The sequence below is a fragment of the Euprymna scolopes genome, chromosome 8 (assembly GCF_053919585.1).
Source record: "Euprymna scolopes isolate OS-2025 chromosome 8, ASM5391958v1, whole genome shotgun sequence".
NCBI lineage: Eukaryota > Metazoa > Mollusca > Cephalopoda > Sepiida > Sepiolidae > Euprymna > Euprymna scolopes.
Window position 1 is genome coordinate 151612180 of NC_136489.1, and position 22038 is coordinate 151634217.

Consider the following 22038-nt stretch of genomic DNA (forward strand, 5'->3'; position numbering starts at 1 on the left):
GTAGTGTCAGTAGGTTGGGTGGTTGTTTTACGGCATATCAACCCTTTTCAAGTTATTTAATGCCGAATCCAGTGATTTTGGAGAAAAAGTTTTTAATAGAACATGTTTTTTTTTTTTCAAGTCAGTTTCTATTTAACCCATAATTGGAATCCTAACAGGTACTACAACTCCGCGTCAGAGTGAACCTGGGAGCAGTGGCAATTATGGGGTGGCTTCACACTCGCCAAAGCCCGCAAGCTGGGGCTTCACCATTGGATATAGTTTAAGGTCATATCCAGGACCGTGTCAGTAGGAGAGAAATAGACTTGTTTATCACGTGTGTGTGTACAAACCTGGCAGCTAATGAATACAATGTATGATACAGGTCTTTATGTCTCTATAAGTACTGATCTCCACAAAATTTGAATGAGATTTTCTTAATAATCATAGTAGAAAAACCTATAAAAGGCGTCATTCTAAAGAAAATTGTGGAAGTGGATCTAATGTACAAACTTACCCTCCACCAAAAAACAAAAAAGTTAACGTGTGTGCAATTTTGAGAATCAATCCCGAAAAGAAATTTAAATAAAATACTCCACTGAATTTAATTCCCTAATTATTCAAATTAACGTAAAAAAAAAAAAATAAATAAATAAATAAATAAAAAAGGTATTTGCTTGTTTGGTTATTGGCCTTTTGGTCAAGATCAAAGTGTAGTATCTGTTCTTCAGATGCTGCACTTCCATTTTTTGTTCTCTTTCGGTGGAGGAGAAATCCTTCACGACTGAGACAATTTTTATTTTTGTACCTTTTCTCCACGTTAAAAAACGACCCTGGTGTCTAACTCTGTCCCGTGGGGAGGCAAAGTAAATAGGTACATTAAAATTTATGGAAATGCCTAAATATTTAGATATGGCTACATTTCCATACTTTGAAATATCTTACAATCTGCCATAGCAGTGTCGTCCACGTGTTTACGAAATTTGAAATTCAGATACTTATATTCTAATATTTTTGCATATTATTATAGCAAATCATCATATGAAAACAATCCAGTAAAAACAGTTGCAAAATGCTACGGGTGTAATGGCTCGGATCACATACATAAGCAAACAAGATGTCCAGTATTTGGGAAAAGAATATAGCTACTACAGAGTAACAAATCACTTTGAAAAAAAAAAAAAAAAAACATGCTTAAAAACATTGACTATTGTGGTCATATCCAGGCTGATAGACCAACCTCTAGTCTATCCCTTTTAGAGTATAAAAACATTCTCTAATCTAATAAATCAGGTACTGTCTACCAAACTCCAGCCCCATCACCACACTGTTGAATCCATGGTCTTCGTCCACTAGTACTTTCATGAAAATGTGCCCCGATGAACTTCCTGTACTTTGACACCTGACGACAAACTATCCTTTCACTGTAGAGGTCCCTCAGATGCCAGAAAACATACTCTTGCCTTTGAAATTCCCTCCTTGCTCTCCAACTATACCAATATGCAGAAATTTAAATGTAATGTGAACAAACGTCTTGCTGCCCAACTCAGAATACTCCCTATAAACCTGACTCCTAATGTCTCAGTTACAATGTGCCTAATCTATAAATATAAAAGCGAAAATGTGTGTATGTGTGCCTGCTAAAAACTTTCGACAGACACGACGAAAATTCACAAACTCGGTATCATATTGAAGCCCCATCCTTTGCTCGAAAAATATCAAAAAATTGGCCAAAAACATTAAATTTTTTTCACCCCGAAATCGACAATTTTTGACAGGGTGTCAACAAAAACGGTCCTCTTGCGACGACGTCATGACCTGATTTACTTTAAATAGTTGAAAAAAAAATGACTAAATTTCATGTAGGTCATGTTAGCTCAGTTGGTTAGCGCGTTGGTTCGTTATCCAGTATTCGTTTTGGGTTCGAATCGTGGTGTGAGATATCTTTTTTTTTTTTTCAATTTTTTAAATTTAAATATTGAACCAGTGTTATTTAAGCCATTTTTCACGTAACGTTCGTTTTTCTGTTTTTTTTTTTTTTTTTTTTTTTACTTCGCTTATCCACCCCCGACCACACACCCGGGTACCCACAGATTTTTAAAAAATTTTAATATCGAAACAGGCTTATTTAAGCCATTTTTCACGTGTTCGTTTTTCTGTTTTTTTTTGTTTTTTTTCGATTTTTACATTTAACATTGTTCGTTTGCCTTACGTTAGTTTTTTTTTTTTTCGATGTTTTGATTTAAACCTTCGCCACTTCCGGTTTGGCAATCCATTGCAACAGCAAAGACATCACATTTTTTTTCACGTTATTTTCCTCCTTCACAGTACGGGTTCGAGTCTGCCTGTCTATTACCACACTTTTTTTTTTTTTTTTTTGATCACCACACCTCCAAACATGCGGGAGATGCCGGGCATCCAGGCTAGTTTGGGGGGGGGGAGAAAAAAAGTTACTAAGAGATTTTGGATATTTGTTGAAGAATACAACTTATACCCGTTATGTAAAGCCGATAGTAGCAAGGAAAAAAAAGACAAATAAATATACTGTGACCTCGTGACCTTTCAATTATAACAGCATCAATATTTATTGCGGTGATGCGACACTCTCCAGTTATTTGTTTCTGCAACAATAGAAAATTTCCAACTGCTGAAGTGATGAATATTTTGATATATTCTCTTGATGCATTGGTTCATCTGTGTTTCAAGCTGACCCAAACTGCTCAGTTTTTTTTTTTTAATCAGCTCCAAATGGTCTTTTTATTTCCAGGTTGACCATCTTGTCTAAATTAAAAATAAAACATGCGAAAGGCCCCAGAACTTTGAAGAGTTGAATCTTTTTCATATCCGTTCAAACATATTTGCAATGCAAAACAAAAACTGACCCAACATTTTACGTTAGGTCTGAACTATTTTATTTAATGTTGTGGAAATTTAGTTGGAAATTACTTATTGAATTAAAAGTATGCTTTAATGATCCCATGGCCAGATGAGACGTCATTGCCATTGTTTTTATAAGTATCATGTTTGTCAAGCACTGCAGTAGTTGGAATGTTCTATAGCCTCTGCCGTTTCAAACTTTTATAAATGCTTTAATAGAAAGCTTCTATTGCTTTGAGAACGTTATCAAATTTAAGAATATCCTTTAACAACCACCTCCCCATCAAGTCATTACAGAGACAAGTGAAGTTTTTTTTTTTTTTTTTTTGCACAATTTTATTATGAAAATAGAAAAATAAAAAAATTCTTTTCATCTTTGGACTTTCAGATGACAAAAATAAAAAAATACAAAATGTCTACACATGATTGATATTTTGAACTTTGGTTCCATGAAAATCATTTTGAAAAAAAAAAAAAAAAAGATTTAAATGATTTACAATAAAATCGAGAATAATAATTATATCTCGTGAAGTTAAAAACATTTGGAAAAAAAAAAGACATTTTGATAATTATGATCTGAAGATAGAATATTTGTCTTTTATGCGTTTAAATAAAAATTCTGAAAAAAAAAAAAAAAAAAAAAAATGCGAATACAATGAGCTCTTCCCGAGATAAGAAGCATGTTACCAAATGAGAGTATTGACAAATTATGAACAAAATGTACATACTTATATTTCTTGATTCAATATTTCACTTCAGTTATGAAACTTTGTCAAGAATAGCATTTTATTGTACAAAGTCAGATGAAATATACAAAAGCTTGGAGAAAAATCTTTAAGATGGATGCGTGAATGGGAGAATGTTTTTCTTGGAGGATGGAGGTGGGTTGTAGATAAAAGGTATGTGAAAGATGAAAGATTTAATGCATAGATGATAGAGGTGCATATAGGCAGCTGGATACAAAAAAAGAGTAAGATAGAATGATATGTTGAATGGTGGACCAGAAGGGAAGAAAAAAAGTTGAAGTGATGATGCAGACTTTTTTTTTTTTTTTTTTTTTTTTTTTTTTTAAAAATACAAAATGGAAATTTATATTTTTGTTTTTATTATATTTTTAGCTACAAATGCTGCTATTTGAAATAATCCCTGTCTTTGGTTGATGTGATATTTTAGAATATAGTTTAGTCTCGTAATATATATATATATGTAATGCTTTCTCAAAATCTTTAAATGCTGCTTTGATCATTATAATTCAAGAAAATAAAAATGATTTTAAATGAACAGATTGAATAATTACAAAATGGTTTTAAAACAGATTATTTGGGCATCACACACAATATAAAATTGCCCAAATTTAGACACTCAAATATTTTTTCTTCATTTTTTTTTTCAAATCCAAAATCTTGGAAAATTAATGCTTACTATAACAAAATACAAAAAAAGTTAGCATCACTAATTTTTCAAAAGTAACCAATAGGTTTCCACATGGTAACATCACCACAGAAAAGATTAAAAAAAAATATTGTTTGAAGAATTTAAACAAAGAATAAATTTTGTAAACTTCTTTGATTGTAAACATTTCAGATCATTTAATAAGTAACTGAAAGAAATACTAGAAACACCAGAATTTGTAAAAATCATTAATGGGGGCTCACATGAAGAGCATAGCATCTCCAAAAAATTCTTCACAACTATAAAACAAACATTGAAAATCAAATCAGTGAACAGAGATTAAAAGTGGCAACAAGGCCAACATTTTTCTTATAGTAGAAAATGTAATTATTCTAGAAAGCTTAATTTTTACATAAAATAATGTAAAGTGAATGATTGAATACAGTTTTTAATCAAAATATTTATAAACTTCTGATAAATTTGATTCATAAAATTTTATCAGTATACACCCAATCAATTAAATATGAAGCAGAAACAGAAATATTGTTAATATCATGGTTGCCAGTAAAGACTAAGAAAACATCAGTTTCTTCTTGCACCCTCCCTCCAATTTTTTATTTCCTTTACAAATTTAACTGATTATTAGGCATATTCTTACGACGTGCAGCCCAGGAAATGAATTTATCAAAAGTTTATAAATATTTTTTAAATTATGTATTGTCCTCAGGTTGTGACAATGGCAAACCTCTGGAAAACTATGATTTGAGAAATTTTAAATGCTTGCAGATTGCTGGACAATTTAACTAAAAGAGAATAATATATATATATATATATATATATATATATATATATATATAAATATGCAAATAAAAATATCACCAACTTGAGCACTTTTCCTGCCTAGTAATAATGAGATGTTCTTAAGAGCACCAACTTGAGGTAAATATTTGAAATAATTTTTTTTTTTTTTTTTTTTTTAAAACAAATTTTGATCTTTTTACAAAACGTTTAGAAATTATACCATGCCAGATTCAAGCACTGTTAGAAAGAGTTAAAGGGGAATAACTCTAGGGGAATGACACTTAAATTGGTTATAGTTCTTATACTGTTTATAAGCAAGTTATATTTACTTTTACGTTATGATGAACAATTACATCAGACACAAAATGTCTCACACTTATTTTACCATTTTCAATTTGGAAAAAATGCATATACATAACTAGTGTAAGAACCATGCAAATATGCAGGATATATAAAGGTTATGTTTTTATCAGTTGTTGAGAATAATTAACTAGAATTGAAGTAACAACAGAAAGGATTTTAAAGAGACGTGTCAAACATGTCAATTAATAACTGACATTAATAGTAATCATATTTCATAAAAAAAAGTTTTGGTAAGGTTAGAGTTATCTCCCTTACATATTTGGACAGAGTCTAAACAAGCTTACTTCCCTTTGCATGTGATTGAACACACATCTGCCGTCACCCTTGTTACTGATCAAAAGGCACACCTGTTGAATAAATTTCTTGCTTCAATCCATTTCCAACAATTTGTTTATTATTTTAGTTTCTTCTATGATAAACGCAAACTCTTGTCAGTCCATTTTTGTTCTTTAACAGTTATTTCAATACCAAAATTTGTCAAAATGTGTATCTTTATATATGCTTAAATTTGTAGGGTTATCTCTTGGTAGTTATAAGGTATAACCGACTATACATGTACTTTTACCAAAATTGCAAATGGTTGCTTAGCAAAATAAGGACGCTTCTATATTAACGGAAGAATATTGAATTTCAAGTGAAATAAATGGTACCTTTGTAATTATCAGGTCTCAAATAGTAATATATCCAAAAATTACGAAAAACGATATGATAGAAAAATAATTCTTAATGAAAAAAAGAAATTTGAAATGGAGCGAAATCATTGTTATCAGGTCTCAAATAGTAATATATCCAAAAATTACGAAAAACGATATGATAGAAAAATAATTCTTAATGAAAAAAAGAAAATTGAAATGGAGCGAAATCATTGTTACGGTTACTAAAAAGAAAAGAGATAAGTTGAAAGGGGAGATAATTAAGTTCTGTCGCTTACATCAAATAATTCAAAATGTCGGACAAATTTTATTTATCATCTAAACTTTATCGAAAACTTTCATTTATAATTTTTCTACCTATCGTTTTTCGTAATTTTTGGATATGTTACAATTTGCCACATGACAATTATGTAGGTACCATTTTTTTTTATTTGAAATTCAATATTTTTTCGTTATTATAATATAGTAGCACCAAAATAACTATTGAGGATTTTGTTTCAAGTAGGTGCATTTGAATGTTAATCACATTCAATCCAACGCTAACCACAAATCAAAGGAAAAAGATAATGCCCATCTTTCGTAATTCGATGAAGGATATGAGATTTGAAAAAAGAAACAAAATTCAGTGAAATAACATACAGAAAAAAAGTTTGTCTAAAATTCCCCCATATTTGAAAAAAACAAAAAAATCTATGATGTAATGTACCTGTGACAAAACAAATGTCATATTCCAAAACTCACATAAATTGATCAAGTAGTTTTAAGAAAATCAAATTTTATGAGCAAGTAAAAATGGATTGTATCGTGTGACATCTTGAAGAAACAAGGGCAGATAACCCGGCAATGTATTACATCCCATTACACACTTAAAATCGCTCAAAAATTATTTTCTGTATAAAAACATAACTACTTGACCCATTTACATGATTTTTTAAAATATGATTTTTTTGTTCAGTTACAGGTATGTACACGATAAAGATTTGTATTTTTTGTTTTAATATAGAGAAAAGTTTTGACAACTATCCAGAAAAATGGAATGGAAAAAAAGAAGAAAAAAAAAACTCAATTGTGCATTTTACGTTCGGAGGACATATTTTTGGTTTTCAGTTTTGAAGAATTCTAAGGGTTACATGATTCAAGCATTTGTAAAAGTTTCAGATAACACTAGAAAAAGCTAAACACACTGAATTAGAAATAACAAAAATAAAACATTTGAACATTTATTGAATTAAAATAAAATTTAGATTTTTAATTACAATTATCATTCTTTGTATTAAATAAAAATTTATGACTAAAAAAAAAAAAAAATTAAAAAAAAAATAATAAAAAAAATAAAAATTAAAAAAATAAATAAATCAAAAAGAACTTTTTGAAAATGTATGACTTTTTAAACAAACTCTTAAATGAACAGTCTCTCTAAAAAAGAAAATTCTGCAATAAATGAAATTGATCATATAAAAAATGTACGGCTTCAAAAGAAATTTTTGTAAAGCCATTTTACAAAATTCATCTTTTGTAATAAATCAAAATAATCATTACAAAATTATAAACTTTAAGAATTTCTTGAATTATCTCCCCTTTAAATTCTTTGAAAATAAAAACAAAACTGTTCTCCAAACAAAAAAGTACAAAAAAGTGCAAGGAAATTAAATGAATGCTTAAAATTTCTTCTCCACTTGTTTACTTCTATGAATTCAATTTTGGATGTTAATATTTTCTTTCATCAATTCTGCTGGTAACATATTCCAGTCAATTGGTTTTTTGTTTTGTTGTACCAGGTAGTCGTTACACTTGGAAAAATGGTGACAACCAAAAAATCCACGATGGGCAGATAACGGGGATGGATGAACTCCTTTCAATACGCAGTGTTTCTTCTATAAAAAAAAAAAAAAATAAATAAATAAAATCATAAGATCAAACTTTAACAGCTTTCGTTAAGGGTCACACTTGTTGGTTTGCATAATAATTTGGTGGAAATGACGTCAGAAAATTTTTTAAATACGGATGACCAAAATAAAATATAAAAATATGAAAAGTTGAATAAAACTTCTAACAAAATTATAAACTTAATAAAAACATGTTTATACATTTTTTTTTCTTTCAAAAATCAAATATCAGGTGTTAATTTTTTTCCACATCAAACATAGAAATAGAACTTAAAAAAAAAAATATTTAACTATTTTTTTTTTTTTTTTTAATCTATTTATGTACTGTTTTTATCCCCCAATATAGTTTATGATTTTTTTTTTCGTTTTAAAAACAAAATATTTTTTAAACAATATCTCGTTGGGGGAAAAAAAGAAAAAAAAATGGTTCATAAATATTTTTCATAAGTTATATTTATAAAAATGAGAGGTAGTTTGCTTGAAGCATTGTGTGAGATAGGTATATACAAGAGATTTAGAAAGCTAATTGAATGCAGTAGGTGTTGAGGAAGAAATAGGTATTCAAGAGAAAACTCACAAATTTAACAAGTTATTAAGAGTGCTCAATAAAAAAAAAAAACAAGATATATTTTTATTGATATAGATAAAATTACATGGTCACGATACTGGACATGTATCACAGCTCATCAGTTCGACTGCCCGTACGAGTTTCGACCAATTACGCTAAACTGCCGCTGCTGTGCAGGTAGTGAATTAATGAAGTTTTGACATCATCCGAATACCTAAGCTCGTTTTGTTTACACAAAGAGCATCGCTTAATACACTAATGGTATATCGTGAATCACTTCCCAATATGTTCAACTCAAGATAAGGAGCATTATACAGGGTGTTTCAAAAGTCTTGGGAACATAAAGATTTTTAATAACTCAAAAACTATTAGGAGTTAAAAAATGAAATTGGTACCGTTGGAAAGGTTAAAGTTTCAAGTTTTGTGGGGAATCTTAAAACTTGCTCAATATGAGCACCATTCGTCACACGGCAGACATCTAGTCGATAGTCCATTTCCTGCCAAACGCGTTCCAGCATCTTGACGTCAATGGTTCCCACAACTGCCGTTATTCGAGTCTTTAGTTCGTCAATATCTCTTAGAAGGGGCGGCACATAGACTTGTTGCTTGACAAAGCCCCAAAGGAAAAAGTCACACTCAGTACCCCATATGCGAGTGCTATGCTTGTTAACTTTGCCATTCAGATAGAAGGTCGCCTCATCGCTAAAAACAAGCCGGTCATCAAAGCCGTTATCTTCCAACTTCTCTTGCATTGCAATGCAAAAGTCACGGCGAAGTGGCTTATCAGTGTCCTTCAACTTTTGGACCAACTTGAGCTTGTAAGGTACCATTTGCAGTCGTTTCCTTAAGACACGCCAGACAGTTGCTGGAGCAAGCTGAAGTTCCCTGCTGGCTCTTCTCACTGATTTACAGGGGCTCTGCTGAAAGGCTTCCGGACTTGCTCAACTGCATCTTCTGAAGTTGAAGGGCGACTTGTTCGCTTACTTGGGCATAAACATCCATCTTTCACAAATTTAGCATGCCATCTGACAATGGGTTTCCTTTCAGGGACTTCTTTTTTAAATTTCCTGCGAAATGCATGCTGAACACATGTCCACGATTCAGTCTTTGCAAATTGGAGGACGCAAAACGCCTTGTCTTGTTTAGAGAACGCCATTACTGCACATGGAAAGATAAGACGAAAATCATTAGTATGACCAAAAATTTGATTAAGCAAGCTTTAAAATGGCACCAGTTTCATTTTTCTACCTGGAATAGTTCATGAGATATACGCATTTGTAATGTTCCCAAGACTTTTGAAACACCCTGTATATTAGCCACTTAATATCTGAAGGGTCTTCTTTTATTATTTTTATTTTTTTAAATTTGTTTATCTTTTTGTCATAAGTAGTCCCATAATAACAATGGTTATTTTTATATGCCAGCCTGAACTATTTAATTATTACTCCTAAATTTGTTGACTAGTTAATTGTTAATGATTTATTTTTTATCTTATTTACGGGATTTTATGTTATTGATGGGAATGTTTCTATAAAAGAATATTATAATATTTAATAGTTGTGTCAGTCATGATATGTGGTTTTAGTAGTTCATTTAGTGGTTGCTATCTAATATTGATTTTATTAACTAATTTAATTTTAATACTTATACATCCTTTGAACTGGATGTAACTCAGCATTCGCTCAACTTTCTCCAGAACACAACGTCAACAGTTCGGGTTTAGCTGCTGTTGGACGTAACATGGAAATCAGCCAATCACAACGCTGTGCGCATGAGCAGCAAACAAGAATTTGGATACCAATTGTAAGAAAAAAAAAAAAACTCCACCTTACATTTGGCGAGATTATTTTGTCAGGAATCCCTGGCAGATAGGAGACCCACGCCATATGGTGGAGACAGATGAGTCCGTTTTTAACAGACGCAAACACAACCTCGGCAGACTACTCACATTGGATATGACCCCACTGATAAGGATGGTTTCTTAGTGAGCGTACCAAACCGAAATGCAGAAACCCTAACCCTTCCGCTAATTTAAAAAAAAAAGAAAAAAAAAAATTCAAAGTTAAAAACATGCACTAGTACCAATTTTAATTTATTTTATTTTTTTAAATTTTATTTTATTTATTTTTTTTTATAATTCAAATTAATTTTTACCTTTTTTTTTTATTATTATTTTGTATTATTTTTATTATTCTATTTAAATGTTATTTGGATATTTTCCTTTCAGGAAGTTTAATTAAACATATTTAACTGTGTTTATTAGATACCTTGATTTGATTAGGCATGTTAGCTTAACTTTAAGATTAGGGTTATTAGTTTATTTATGTATTTATATTTTGTTTTATTAATTTACTAGCAGGAGTGCCTGACATTGCCCAGGTGTTTGAAGGTATGTGTCGAGCAAAAAAAAAAAAAAAAAGTGGTAGTAGGCAGGCAGGCAGGCTGGAACCTGTGACGCAAAGAAGGAAAAGAAAGTGAAAGAAAACCTGACATCTTACTGCTATGCTATGACGCGACAGGAAGCAAAAAGCGTTCAAATTTGTTGATGGCAATCAAAAAGTTGCAGAAATGGATAGTTAAGTAAATGAGTTCACACAAGCGTTAAGCTTTCAGCTTTCTGCCTTGTAATTGTTTCCCCATGATGTTGGGGAAAACCAGCTCCCCACAAAGAAGGGGAAATGCTGGCAGTGTCCAAAGGAATAGCAATTGTCCGATATGAAGGATTTTCCCCACATTGATCAAAGCTGTTCGCCTTCAAGATGTCCTGGCCATGAAGGCCAGCGAGTGACTTTGCTTCAGTTAGTTTCGCTTTATTTACACGAGAAAGAGAAAAACACTGGAAATCAGGGATTTGTTAAAAAGTCGATCAAAATAAAGATAGAGACGATGTCCGTCCGCAAATCGGAGATATTACAATCTATGGAGTATAAGGAAACTTCTCTAAAATAGTAACCTTGTCGAGAACCCCCGCGAAAAAAGAGAGCCTTTTTTGTACATACAAAAATGTGCACAGCCGTTTTGCCTTTTATATATATATATATATATATATATTTTAATAGTAAAGCCATATTTGTACTAGTAGGTTAGATGTAAGAGAGGGATGTAGTGGTATAGCCATATCTGTTCTTGTTAGAATAGTAGAGTATGGGGAGATGGTCGTGGTGGAAGCTATATAGAATGCTACATAACGAATCATGAACTGAGTTCTAGTCTGTTAAGTTCCGTCTGTAGTGATTTCTTTATACAAAGACTTCCAACGTTGTGTTCTGTGGTTAAAATATCAACTTTAATAGATCTATTTAAGTTTCTGCTGAGGTGTTTGTGGAATGATGATGCTTGTATCTGTGTGTGTTCTTTGATTCTTATATGTAGGAGCGTCATAGTGCTACCCATGTAAAATTTTTTGCAGATGGAGCACTCTAACCTATAGACTTATGTGTGCAGTGACAAATGTTTGTGGAGTATATAGAGCAATGTGTATAGAGATGGGCCATCATTGTGCTTCTGTTTAGAGAGCTGCTGTCTAAGGAATGGACCAGAGTGGGCCAATTGCATATTAAAGCAATCTCTTCTGATAGTCCTACAAATAGGTGTCGTGATCCAGTCGCTGAGGTGGGGTATTTTAAGGAAGCAGGTATTGGAAGGGAAGCTTTTTGCTCTTTTTTTTTTTTTTTTTCCCCCCCAGAGGCGTTCGGTGAGTGTTGGGATATCCATTCGTTTCCAGCACCTGAAAGAACTGTTTAGTGCATTCTATCTTGTCTGCTGTTTTACTGCACTTGTTTTGTATGCGGATGACTATTCGCTGCGTATCTGATTATGGCGTTAGTAGGGAGGGCTGACTTATAATTTACAAATATGTTTTGGCTGGCTATCGGTCTTTAGAATTTTGTAGTGATAGTCCCCTCGTCTGAGATTTTGATGTTAAAATCCAGGAGTGAAAAGGATCAATCAGCGCCAGGGTGTTCAATGGTGAATTCTATTTGTGGGTCGGTATCAGAGAACATGGCGTAGATGTTCTCAGCATCAGCGCGTGATGATCTGAGGATGAGGACGTTGTCGACATATCTTGAGAGAAATGCGACCAAATTGCAGGTGTTCAGAGCTCGACATTCTAAATCTGTCCATGTACAAAAACAGCAAGAAATTCTTAGAGACTGGATCCCATAGGCGGTCCTGTGATTTGTCTGTTTGGTGCTGGAATATGAAGAATGTGTTATCGACTATTATGAGTAAGAGCTTGTGGATGTCTGAGGGAGTAAGGTTGAAGCACTATAAGTCATCGGAGGAGATGTGGTCAGTGAAGCTGGGTGTGCTGTAGTGTAAAGGGTAACTACATAGAGACCAAAAGTGCATTTGTTTTGTCTAAGTTTGAAGGGTGTGTAGACATCTGAATACTTCATCGGAACTGATGACATGTCAAGGGAAGGAGAAGCGTAAGGATTTGAATAGTTGCATGAAAAGCCAGATCTTATACAAAGGTCCTTCGATACTTGACACTATTGGTCTAATTTGTGGGGTTGACGTGGTTTAGTGGGTTTTAATGAGGTGGTAAAAAGTAGAGAGCTAGCTATTTTTAGTGATGAAGTTCTGTTTATGTTTGTTGGGGAGGTTTTTACTTCTACATATGTTGGTCCATGCAGAGTTTATATGATTTTGGATCTGTGTGGATGTGAGGTCAGCTACTGGTGTGTATAGGGTGTCATTTCTTAGGTGCACAGGGTTTCATTTCTTAGGCGCACAGGGTGTCATTTCTTAGGCGCACAGGGTGTCATTTCTTAGGTGTGTGAGTGCAAGATGTGTCTTGGGGTATGATGTAGAACTCCTTCCCTTTATCGGAAGAGAAAGTCTTCATTTTTGAGGCTCTCAAGTAGGCAGCGTTGTTTGTATGAGATGTTTTGTACAATGCTTGCTTGTCTGTGTTTGATAATGTCGAAAATGTTGTGTTTCAATCTTGAGAACTTGATGTCTAATTCTGGGTCATTGGGTGGAGAACGCAACGGGTGATCTAGTTGGGGAATCCGCCAGTAGTGTGGGGAGTGCGAGTGTTGATAGTGGATAGCCATTTTAGGTTGTAGACTGCACTGCAGAAGTGTGCTATTAAGTTGAAAAGAGTGTCATTAATTTTCTAGGTGATAATGAATTTGGGTTGGATACTAAGAAGGTCCTTTTCCTCGTGTGTGACAAAATTCCTGAGGTCTGTGACTAGGGTGTGCATGAATATTAGGAGTGGTGCCCTCTTGTCCAAGAGGGTGTGTGGGGTTGTTTTTGTGTAGTAGCCATGTGAATTTGTCTAGTGGTAACATTGGTCTAAGGCTGTAATTATTTTATGACGCATAAATATAGAAGTTATCATTAGTTTAGGCTCAGTGGCGTTGAATTCTTCAATATGTTGGTGAAGATATTAAAGGAGTTTCTCCATGCAGTTTGAGGTTTCGTGATGGTTTGAATTTAGGTAAGTGGAGGAATGAAGATAGGTGTAAATTGTTGGTGTTGATGCAGCGCTTGATGAAGTTTGATTTGTCATCCAGTTCTAGCACGTAAAAAAAAAAAATAAATAAATTACCAACACCTCTAATGTTTGATTAAAAAAAAAAAAAAAAAAAAGAACACAGTTCATAAACATATTTCTATAATAAAAGGTTATAATTTTGTTATAAAAGTTCGGGTTTGTATTACTGTACACAGATTCGAAAAAGTTGTCAAAAAACAAATATATAACAAATAAATGTTATTAAAGGCAAGATAAGTTACTTTTCTACCTAACTGGATAATTTTTTGTGTTTTTATTTAATGTAGCATGTTTATTCAGCTCGAAAAACATACTGTGTTTACCGATGTATTGGAAAATTCAAAATGGCGCCCGACTCTCTCGTTAACGCGGTAAGTTTGGGAAAAGGTGCTATAAATATAAAACTAGACAAAATACTGTTAGAAACTTGCTCAATATGTTACCGTGACATAGGTTGACATATATTCGGTGGGTTTTTAATAGTATTTTGTCTAGTTTATAATTTATAACACCTTTTCCCAAACTTACCGTGTTAAAAAGAGAGTCGGGCGCCATCTTGAATTTTCCAATACATCGATAAACACTATGTTTTTGGGACTGAATAAACATGTTACATTGACTAAAAACACGAAAAATATATCCAGTTTGGTAGAAAAGTAACTTATCTTGCCTTTGATAACATTTATTTGTTACATATTTGTTTTTTTGACAACTTTTTCGAATCTATGTGTACAGTAATACAAACCCGAAAGTTCAATAATTTTGTTATAAAAGTTCAAACAAAGACTGAATAAAACTACATCACATACAGTGCTGGTCATTTGCAACTTAAAATTTTTCTGATGTCACTTCTGCCAAATGGCTTTGTAAATAAAGTGTGACTCTTAATGAAAGCCACTTTAATATGTTTCATCACTCATTTCAGGTTTTAAAAACATATCAACTCTACCAATAAGCTACCCTTGATAAGAAAACAAGCACATATCTTATCTTGAAAGTGACGTCAAACATGAATCCTATGTGGTGGCAGATACTATTAATAAAAAAAAAAAAAAAAAAAAAAAAACCCAACTTATCCAGAATTCCTGCCCTACGAAACAAACAAAAAACAAATATATAGAAAAATCTGTATGATGTACGTACCCATGACAAAAAGAAAATATCTTTCACAAAAGACCACATAAATTGATCAAGTAATTTTATTTTTATAAAAAAAGAATTTTTAAGTGAATTGAGTTTTTTCAATGCTCTCCATAACCCACGTTAAGAATAGTTTTCTAAAATCTTGATATGGAGTTATCTCCATTGTTCCTTCAGACTGTTTTCAAGATACTGCTGCAAGATCGGCACTAGTAGTTTAGTCATAAAATTTGATTTTCTTATTTAAAAATAAAACCACTTAATATGATTTTTGGTATACAAAATGCTTTTTTCCATCACTGGCAAGCACATCCTTTTTCAGATTTTTATTTGAAGGTTCATGAGAGGAGAATTCTGAACAAATACAAAAAAATAAAACTTTTTTTAAGCTTTCTGAATACGACAAAAGTTTATAGATTGAAAAACACAACTTAATGCTTCATTGTAAGCATGTTGTTTTTTGGCATCATACAAATTCTACTAGTAAGCCAGCCTTTGTTTGATAAAAAAGAAACCAACATCTTAAAAAGTGACAAACCATAAAACTAAATCATATTAAATGATGCATCTGGAGGATATATCACTATATCTTCTAGTAGATAAGACATTGATGAAAGTAAAAAAAACTGAAAACATTAGGAGGTAGGTGATGACACATTGATAATCTGAAAAAAAAAAAATTACATGAAATACAAGGAGCTCCTGCTGAGCTCCAAATTTTATTTCAAGTGGAACAAGACTAGCATGTGGAGTCCCCCTCCATTAGTGAAAAATTTACTTTCACTATGACTAATGTTTGTGCAAAATTTCAAAAAATCCAAGGTGTGGTTATTGAGACAAGTGCAAACAAACAAACGGACAAACGATTTTGGGAGCAATTTTACAACTATAATGTAGGTTCGTTTTGGGGATTAAAAAGAAAAAAAAAAAACAGTTTGATTTTTATCTGGTCTAAATACTGGACCAGTACTGAATAAATTTTAATTTGATTTCCTTGTAAAAAAAAAATATATATATATATATATATATATATATATATATATTGGTATTGAATCATTTTTGATCAGGATACAAATGCGGTGGTCGGGTCATCTTGTAAGAATGGATGACTCAGAGTTCCTAAGCAACTTTTTTATGGGCAACTGACAAATTCTTGCTGTTCAATCGGCCGTTCCCTGCTTCGTTACAAAGATAAACTAAAAGACAACCTGAAACGTTGTGGAATTTCTGTGAGTTCCTGGGAGAGTGCAGCAGGGGATCACAGAGAATGGAGGAAGATGTGTTTCCTGGGAATCAAAGAATTTGAACATAACCGCCTTTGTCATAGGAACACCCTTCGTACAAATATGAAGGCAAAACACAAGAAAAATCCACCTAAAAATGAATATGTATGCCACTGTGGTTTCAGAGCACGCAGCAAAGCAGGGTTATCTGTTCACTCGAGAAGGCATCTTTGACTGACGAGCATATGAAAGTTCACCATCTGCGGAGGAGTGTGCCGGATGTCTACAGGATTGCAATTATACATGTGGTGGCACAGAGCTTAGAAGCTGCTGAAGATTGCATACCGAATCCTCATTCATTGTCTTCGATGAGAGAATCCACCATATATATATATATATATATATATATATACACACACACACACGTCATTTTTTTTTTTTTTCCATCAAACAAAGACATTTTTTCTTGCTTTAAATGTTTTTTTTTTTCATGTTGGAATGCCACCTCCAATTTGATTTCAATGTCCTTTTTGATTCAGTATTTTTCATCTCATAATTCTGCGTCGACAAAAACTAATTTAGTTTGATTCAAAAACCGTACCAGTACCAAAAGTTTATTAAATGACATTTTTGGAAAAGATGTAATTTCAGTTTACACGACACGAGTTTCATATGAGATTGCTTCTTTTTTTTTTTTCTCCTTAATTTCTGTAACTTTTTTTTTCTGCTTCAGTTTCCTTTTCATCATTGTGCAAGTTTGGGAATTGTTATTTTAGCAGATTTTGTGAAGGTTTTCTTTGATCTTTAAATTTTCAGTTTTCCCCTTTCAACGTGAAGCCTACAATTATATCTCCCATATGATAAAACCTGTAATCCCAAAACACTTATCACGGATTAGAGAAAATGACTTTATAGTTACTTTGAATTCCAAACTTACAGCAACAGGTATTCCAAAATTATCACAGGTCTCAGTACTGACTAGCCGCATGTTTCCTAACGTGTTATCTGATGGAAATGCGAAATAATCACGATGCATGTAAGTACATTGTTTACATCTCATTCAATTTTGTGCAAACGAAGGCCCCACAATATTATTGGCATGAATAAATAAAATTATTTAAAAACATGCATGTTCACACACTAAATATATAGTTTTCTTGGTTTTATTTGTTTAAAAATTGGCTAAGATCAAAGTGTAGTACACGTTCATCACAATATCAGCATCATTTGATGCCATAACTTTTCATATAATTATATTCTTTGAAAAATTCAAAATACAGACATAAAGAGAAAGGTATTAGGTATTTAATTTTTTTCTTCTTTTTTTTAAAGATTTTCTTTTTCTTTATGGATGTTTAAGTTTGACCACACTCAATTCATCAATAAAAATTACGCACTATTTATAAATACCCGTGTGATAACTCGTGTTGGGATGATTAATTTGCAGTATCAGAATCGGTATCGGAAAACTTTGAGCCTATTTTCTGATGCCAAAACCGATTCCTTAAATTATCTTTATTTGATTTTAGTTTAAGAAACATCTTCCACTGCTTGTAGCAATAATAAAATAAATATTTATTGATTTAAACTTCCAGTAGGACTAAAATCTCTTGATCACACCGTCACAAATGTGTTTTACGTTTGATAAAATATATGCACATTTAAGATGTGGTTTTACAGTAATCGGGACAAAATAACACTTCTATAGCTAAATATTTAGAGATTAATAATGAATTGTATCGGAATTGGGGAAAATATTAGAATCGTCCTATCACTAGTGATAACTAATGATACAATAAATAAAACTACATGAAAAAGTATACCATCATTTTTGACACTGTGATAATTTTAAAACTTATTTTGATTAAACTGTGAAATTTCTATCGGTCTTGCTGGTTAGGATAACAAGACTTACCTATGCATCCATTCCTTTTATGGACTGTTGTTTTCATAGTTTTTGTTTCACCACATTTCAACCAACTAATCCTCTGGTTTGCTTGGCCAGGATGGAAATCAGATAATGCTCACCTGGAACCATAGAGATGCAACACCTTTATCCACTGCTTCAGGGCCCATGACACAGTAGATGGAGGAACCGAGTCTCTATGGTTCTAGGTGAGCATTGGCCGAAGATAGCGATTTCAATCCTGCTCAAGCAGGCCAGAGAATTGGTTGGCGAAAAACATGACAAGACAACAACTATAGAAGACAGTAATTACTGTGGCTAAGTTACAAAACTCGGCATTCCTATGTTGCAATTAATCACCTGAAGAAGGCCAGAAGAGGAATTGGCTGAAGCGTGGTAAAACAAAAACTATGAAGTCCGCAAAAATAATGAATACACAAATTATGGAGCCTCATAGCAAAGGATTAAAAAAAATGATTTACCTGATCGATAAAAGATCCTTTCTTTTGAGCATATGCTCCCCACAAAATAAAGACAAGACCAGAACGGTTGCTATTCAGCCATTTGATGACGGCATCAGTTAGTTTTTCCCAGCCTTTGTCCTTGTGAGAATTTGCTTGCGACGCACGAACAGTTAAACACGCATTCAGCAATAAAACACCTATAAAAAAAAAAAAAAAAAAAAAAAAAAAAAAATTAGATTTCAAAGTTTGAGATGAGGATTGATAATCTCCTAAATATTAATTTACTTGTCCATACATCCAGTATCACAAATAAAAATTAAAAAAAAAACATCAAACATTAATTAATGAGAAACGAATTATCTCCCCTTGTAGTCAATCTTTATTCTTACTTAATTGAACCTTTTCATCTAATTTTTGTTTATACTAGAATACATAAATGAAAGCAGCAAAGAATTAAAAGAAAAATCTTGAAACTATTCTGTATTGATATTAAAGTAATGATTAAGTAAAATAAAAAAGGCTGGTGGGTTCTGGTGATATTTAAGCTTCAAATGTTTTTTTTTTCATTTATCACTCCTATATTTGAACGTGCCACTGTCTTAAAGAACCTTCTGTTGAGTTTATACACCGGGCCTTACTGCTTGTGTGGTAATAAGACTTCAAATACACTTTTGATGTTAAATTATATAAAAGTGTTAACTTTGGTCAAAATCAGAATTCCTTCTTTAATAAGATTTTTTTTGGATTATCGATACTTATTGAAATCATTCCGATATAAAACCTATGCAAGAACATTCCCAGACACATGAAGTCCATATGTGTGAAATTTAAATAAAATCAGCACAGCTGTTTAAGTCCATAGGGTACTCATACAAAATTCATTTTATATAATAGTAGAGATAGGAACATATACAGATGAACAACCCAAAGACAGATTATTTGAATGCCTAACTTGCATAAATATTTTTTAAGCAGCCTATAATAAATAAATTAATGTTGGTGTTTGTAATTCTATTGTTCTATTTTTCCTATACAATAGTTTTGCTGATATTGATAGTTAAACTAAAGTGATTTAAAAAAAAAAAAAAAAAAAAAAAAAAGAAAAAGTGTGTGGGGTGGATTAAAAAACTTAAAATATGCTCATTAATTTTCAAGGGAGATAATTTCCATGAAAGTAATATATTGGTTGGTTGGTTTTGTTTTACGGCATATCAACCCTTTTCAGGTTATTTACTGCCGAATCTAGTTATTTTGAGGAACGATTTTTAATGGAGTATATTTTTTTTTTTAAGTCAGGTTCTATTTAACCCATAGTTGGGACCCTAACAGGTACTACCACTCCAGGTCAGAGTGGACCTGGGAGGAATGGTAATTAAAGGGTGGCTCCACACTCCCCAAGATCCGCAAGGTGGGGCTTCACCATCGGATATAGTTTTAGGTCATATCCAGGACCAATATATTGGTGATTAAACCAACACATTTCGGGTGAAAACATTATGTATTCACGCATCATGATGAAATCAATATAAACTGCAAAAACTATGAAAAATGATCCATTAGAACATGTACTAGAAGTATTTGAAAAAAAAAAAAAAAAAATCAGTCACAATTACATTCTGAAAATGTTGATTTAAAAATGGCAGCTCCTTAATTTAAGGTCAAGGGTTATCTCCCTTGTTTGTCACACGGACTTGTCACACACAAACCTCGTAATTCAATAAATTGTATTTTTACTTGTAATTATTTTTCTACTGAATCATTTTTTGTAATTTATATTAATTTCCTCATGATTGATAAGTACATAATGTTTTCATTCGAAATCAATTGGTTTAAAAAAAAAAAAAAAAAAATCACCAATATAAATAACTAGCTAAAAAGATATACCAATAAAGCATAAGAATTCATATTGGACATGACTGCCCTCTTTTTTGTTTGTCCCCTCACTATATTAATACCAACATTTCCTTTTTAAAAATGTTCTTCCTCTTGCCCCAACATACACCATCACTCAAGTGAATCGATTTCTCCTTTCTTATAGTCTTATTTAAAAAGATAAATTTAGAATAAAGAGATGTAGACATTTTTCAAAACACTGTTTCTGTTTTTTTTTTTTTTTTAAATTTTCATGAAAGAATAAAAAAACAATCCTGCAAGACTCCCCCTCAATCAAGCAAGCAAAATGACAAAAAAGAGGATGTAAATCTAGCAATTCAAAGAAAGAAAAGATAAATAAAAATTGAGACTTCTATTTTTTCTGATTTGCTAAAAAGTGACAGTCTCACATTTCTGAGAAATTCATTACTTTGTGGAAAGTAACTGCAGAGCTTTCAGAATTAGGTTCCTAGGTCGGTTTTTAAGGAAAAAAAAAATGGTCTCAGTCGTGAAAGATTTCTCCTCCACTAACCGAGAACAAAAAATTGAAGTGTAGCATCAGAACATATGCTACACTTTGATCTTGGCCAGAAAGTTTTTCAAGGTTAAGTAATTAAGTTATAAAAAAAAGTTAATGTTTCTGTTGACTCCCTAAAAGAAAACGTGCCTATATTCTTTTGGGAACCACTTATATAGACCAAATCAATTCAAAGCTAATATACTTACCTTGACTTGCCCAGCCAGTCAAGCAGCCATGATCTGGAGATTTAAATTCAGGAATATCTTTGGAAAGTTCTTGATACATATTTGCTAAGCTGATAGCAAAAATAAAAAAAAGAGAAAGAAAATTATTTTTAAAATTGCAGAAAAAGAATAACCATTTAATTGACAATTAAAAAGTACAAACATTTATACAAAAAAGAAAAAAATAGTTACAAAATGTTGGTATAAAAAAACAAAAACAAAAGTTATTGTACAATGAACATTCTGTATACAAGTGTTGGGAACCAGAATTATCTCCCTTAGATGTTTTTTAAAGTAAGAGGGCGCTACGGTTAAGTGATTTTGTACACTTGTGTTGACCATCTTTGTAAATTCAGACCATGAAGAACAGTAGGAAATAAGCCATACATCATCTATTATGATTATGCCATTCCTACAGCTACGTATCTAGAAAACAGAGCTATTAAACCCGACATAGAAAGAAGCAACCTTAGAAGTTAGTGTATAGGAACTGAGTTCTCTACACAAACGATCACACAAACACAAACGGATGACTTGAAGCCAAACATGATTATCACTCTTTAACTCTGGTAATATCATTCCTTGCCACAAGATGGCGATACAGCCTACCTTCACTTTCAGTTTATATTCATTCTCTTTTCGCTGGACCTCAGTGCAGATG

General features: G+C 32.2%; 1 protein-coding gene across 1 annotated transcript in view; it reads right to left on the reverse strand.

Annotated features, from left to right (window-relative positions):
* Positions 1-7729: 7729 nt before the first annotated feature.
* The window catches only part of LOC145283844 (uracil-DNA glycosylase-like), a 53218-nt gene continuing 38909 nt past the window's right edge, over positions 7730-22038 (reverse strand). Inside the window, exons 6-8 of the mRNA XM_080132952.1 lie at positions 21360-21448; positions 18780-18958; positions 7730-7939 (exon numbers count right to left, since the gene is read on the reverse strand). Coding sequence (XP_079989078.1) covers positions 7760-7939; positions 18780-18958; positions 21360-21448 — 448 coding nt within the window. The 3' untranslated portion in view covers positions 7730-7759. The remainder of the gene's footprint in view (positions 7940-18779; positions 18959-21359; positions 21449-22038) is intronic.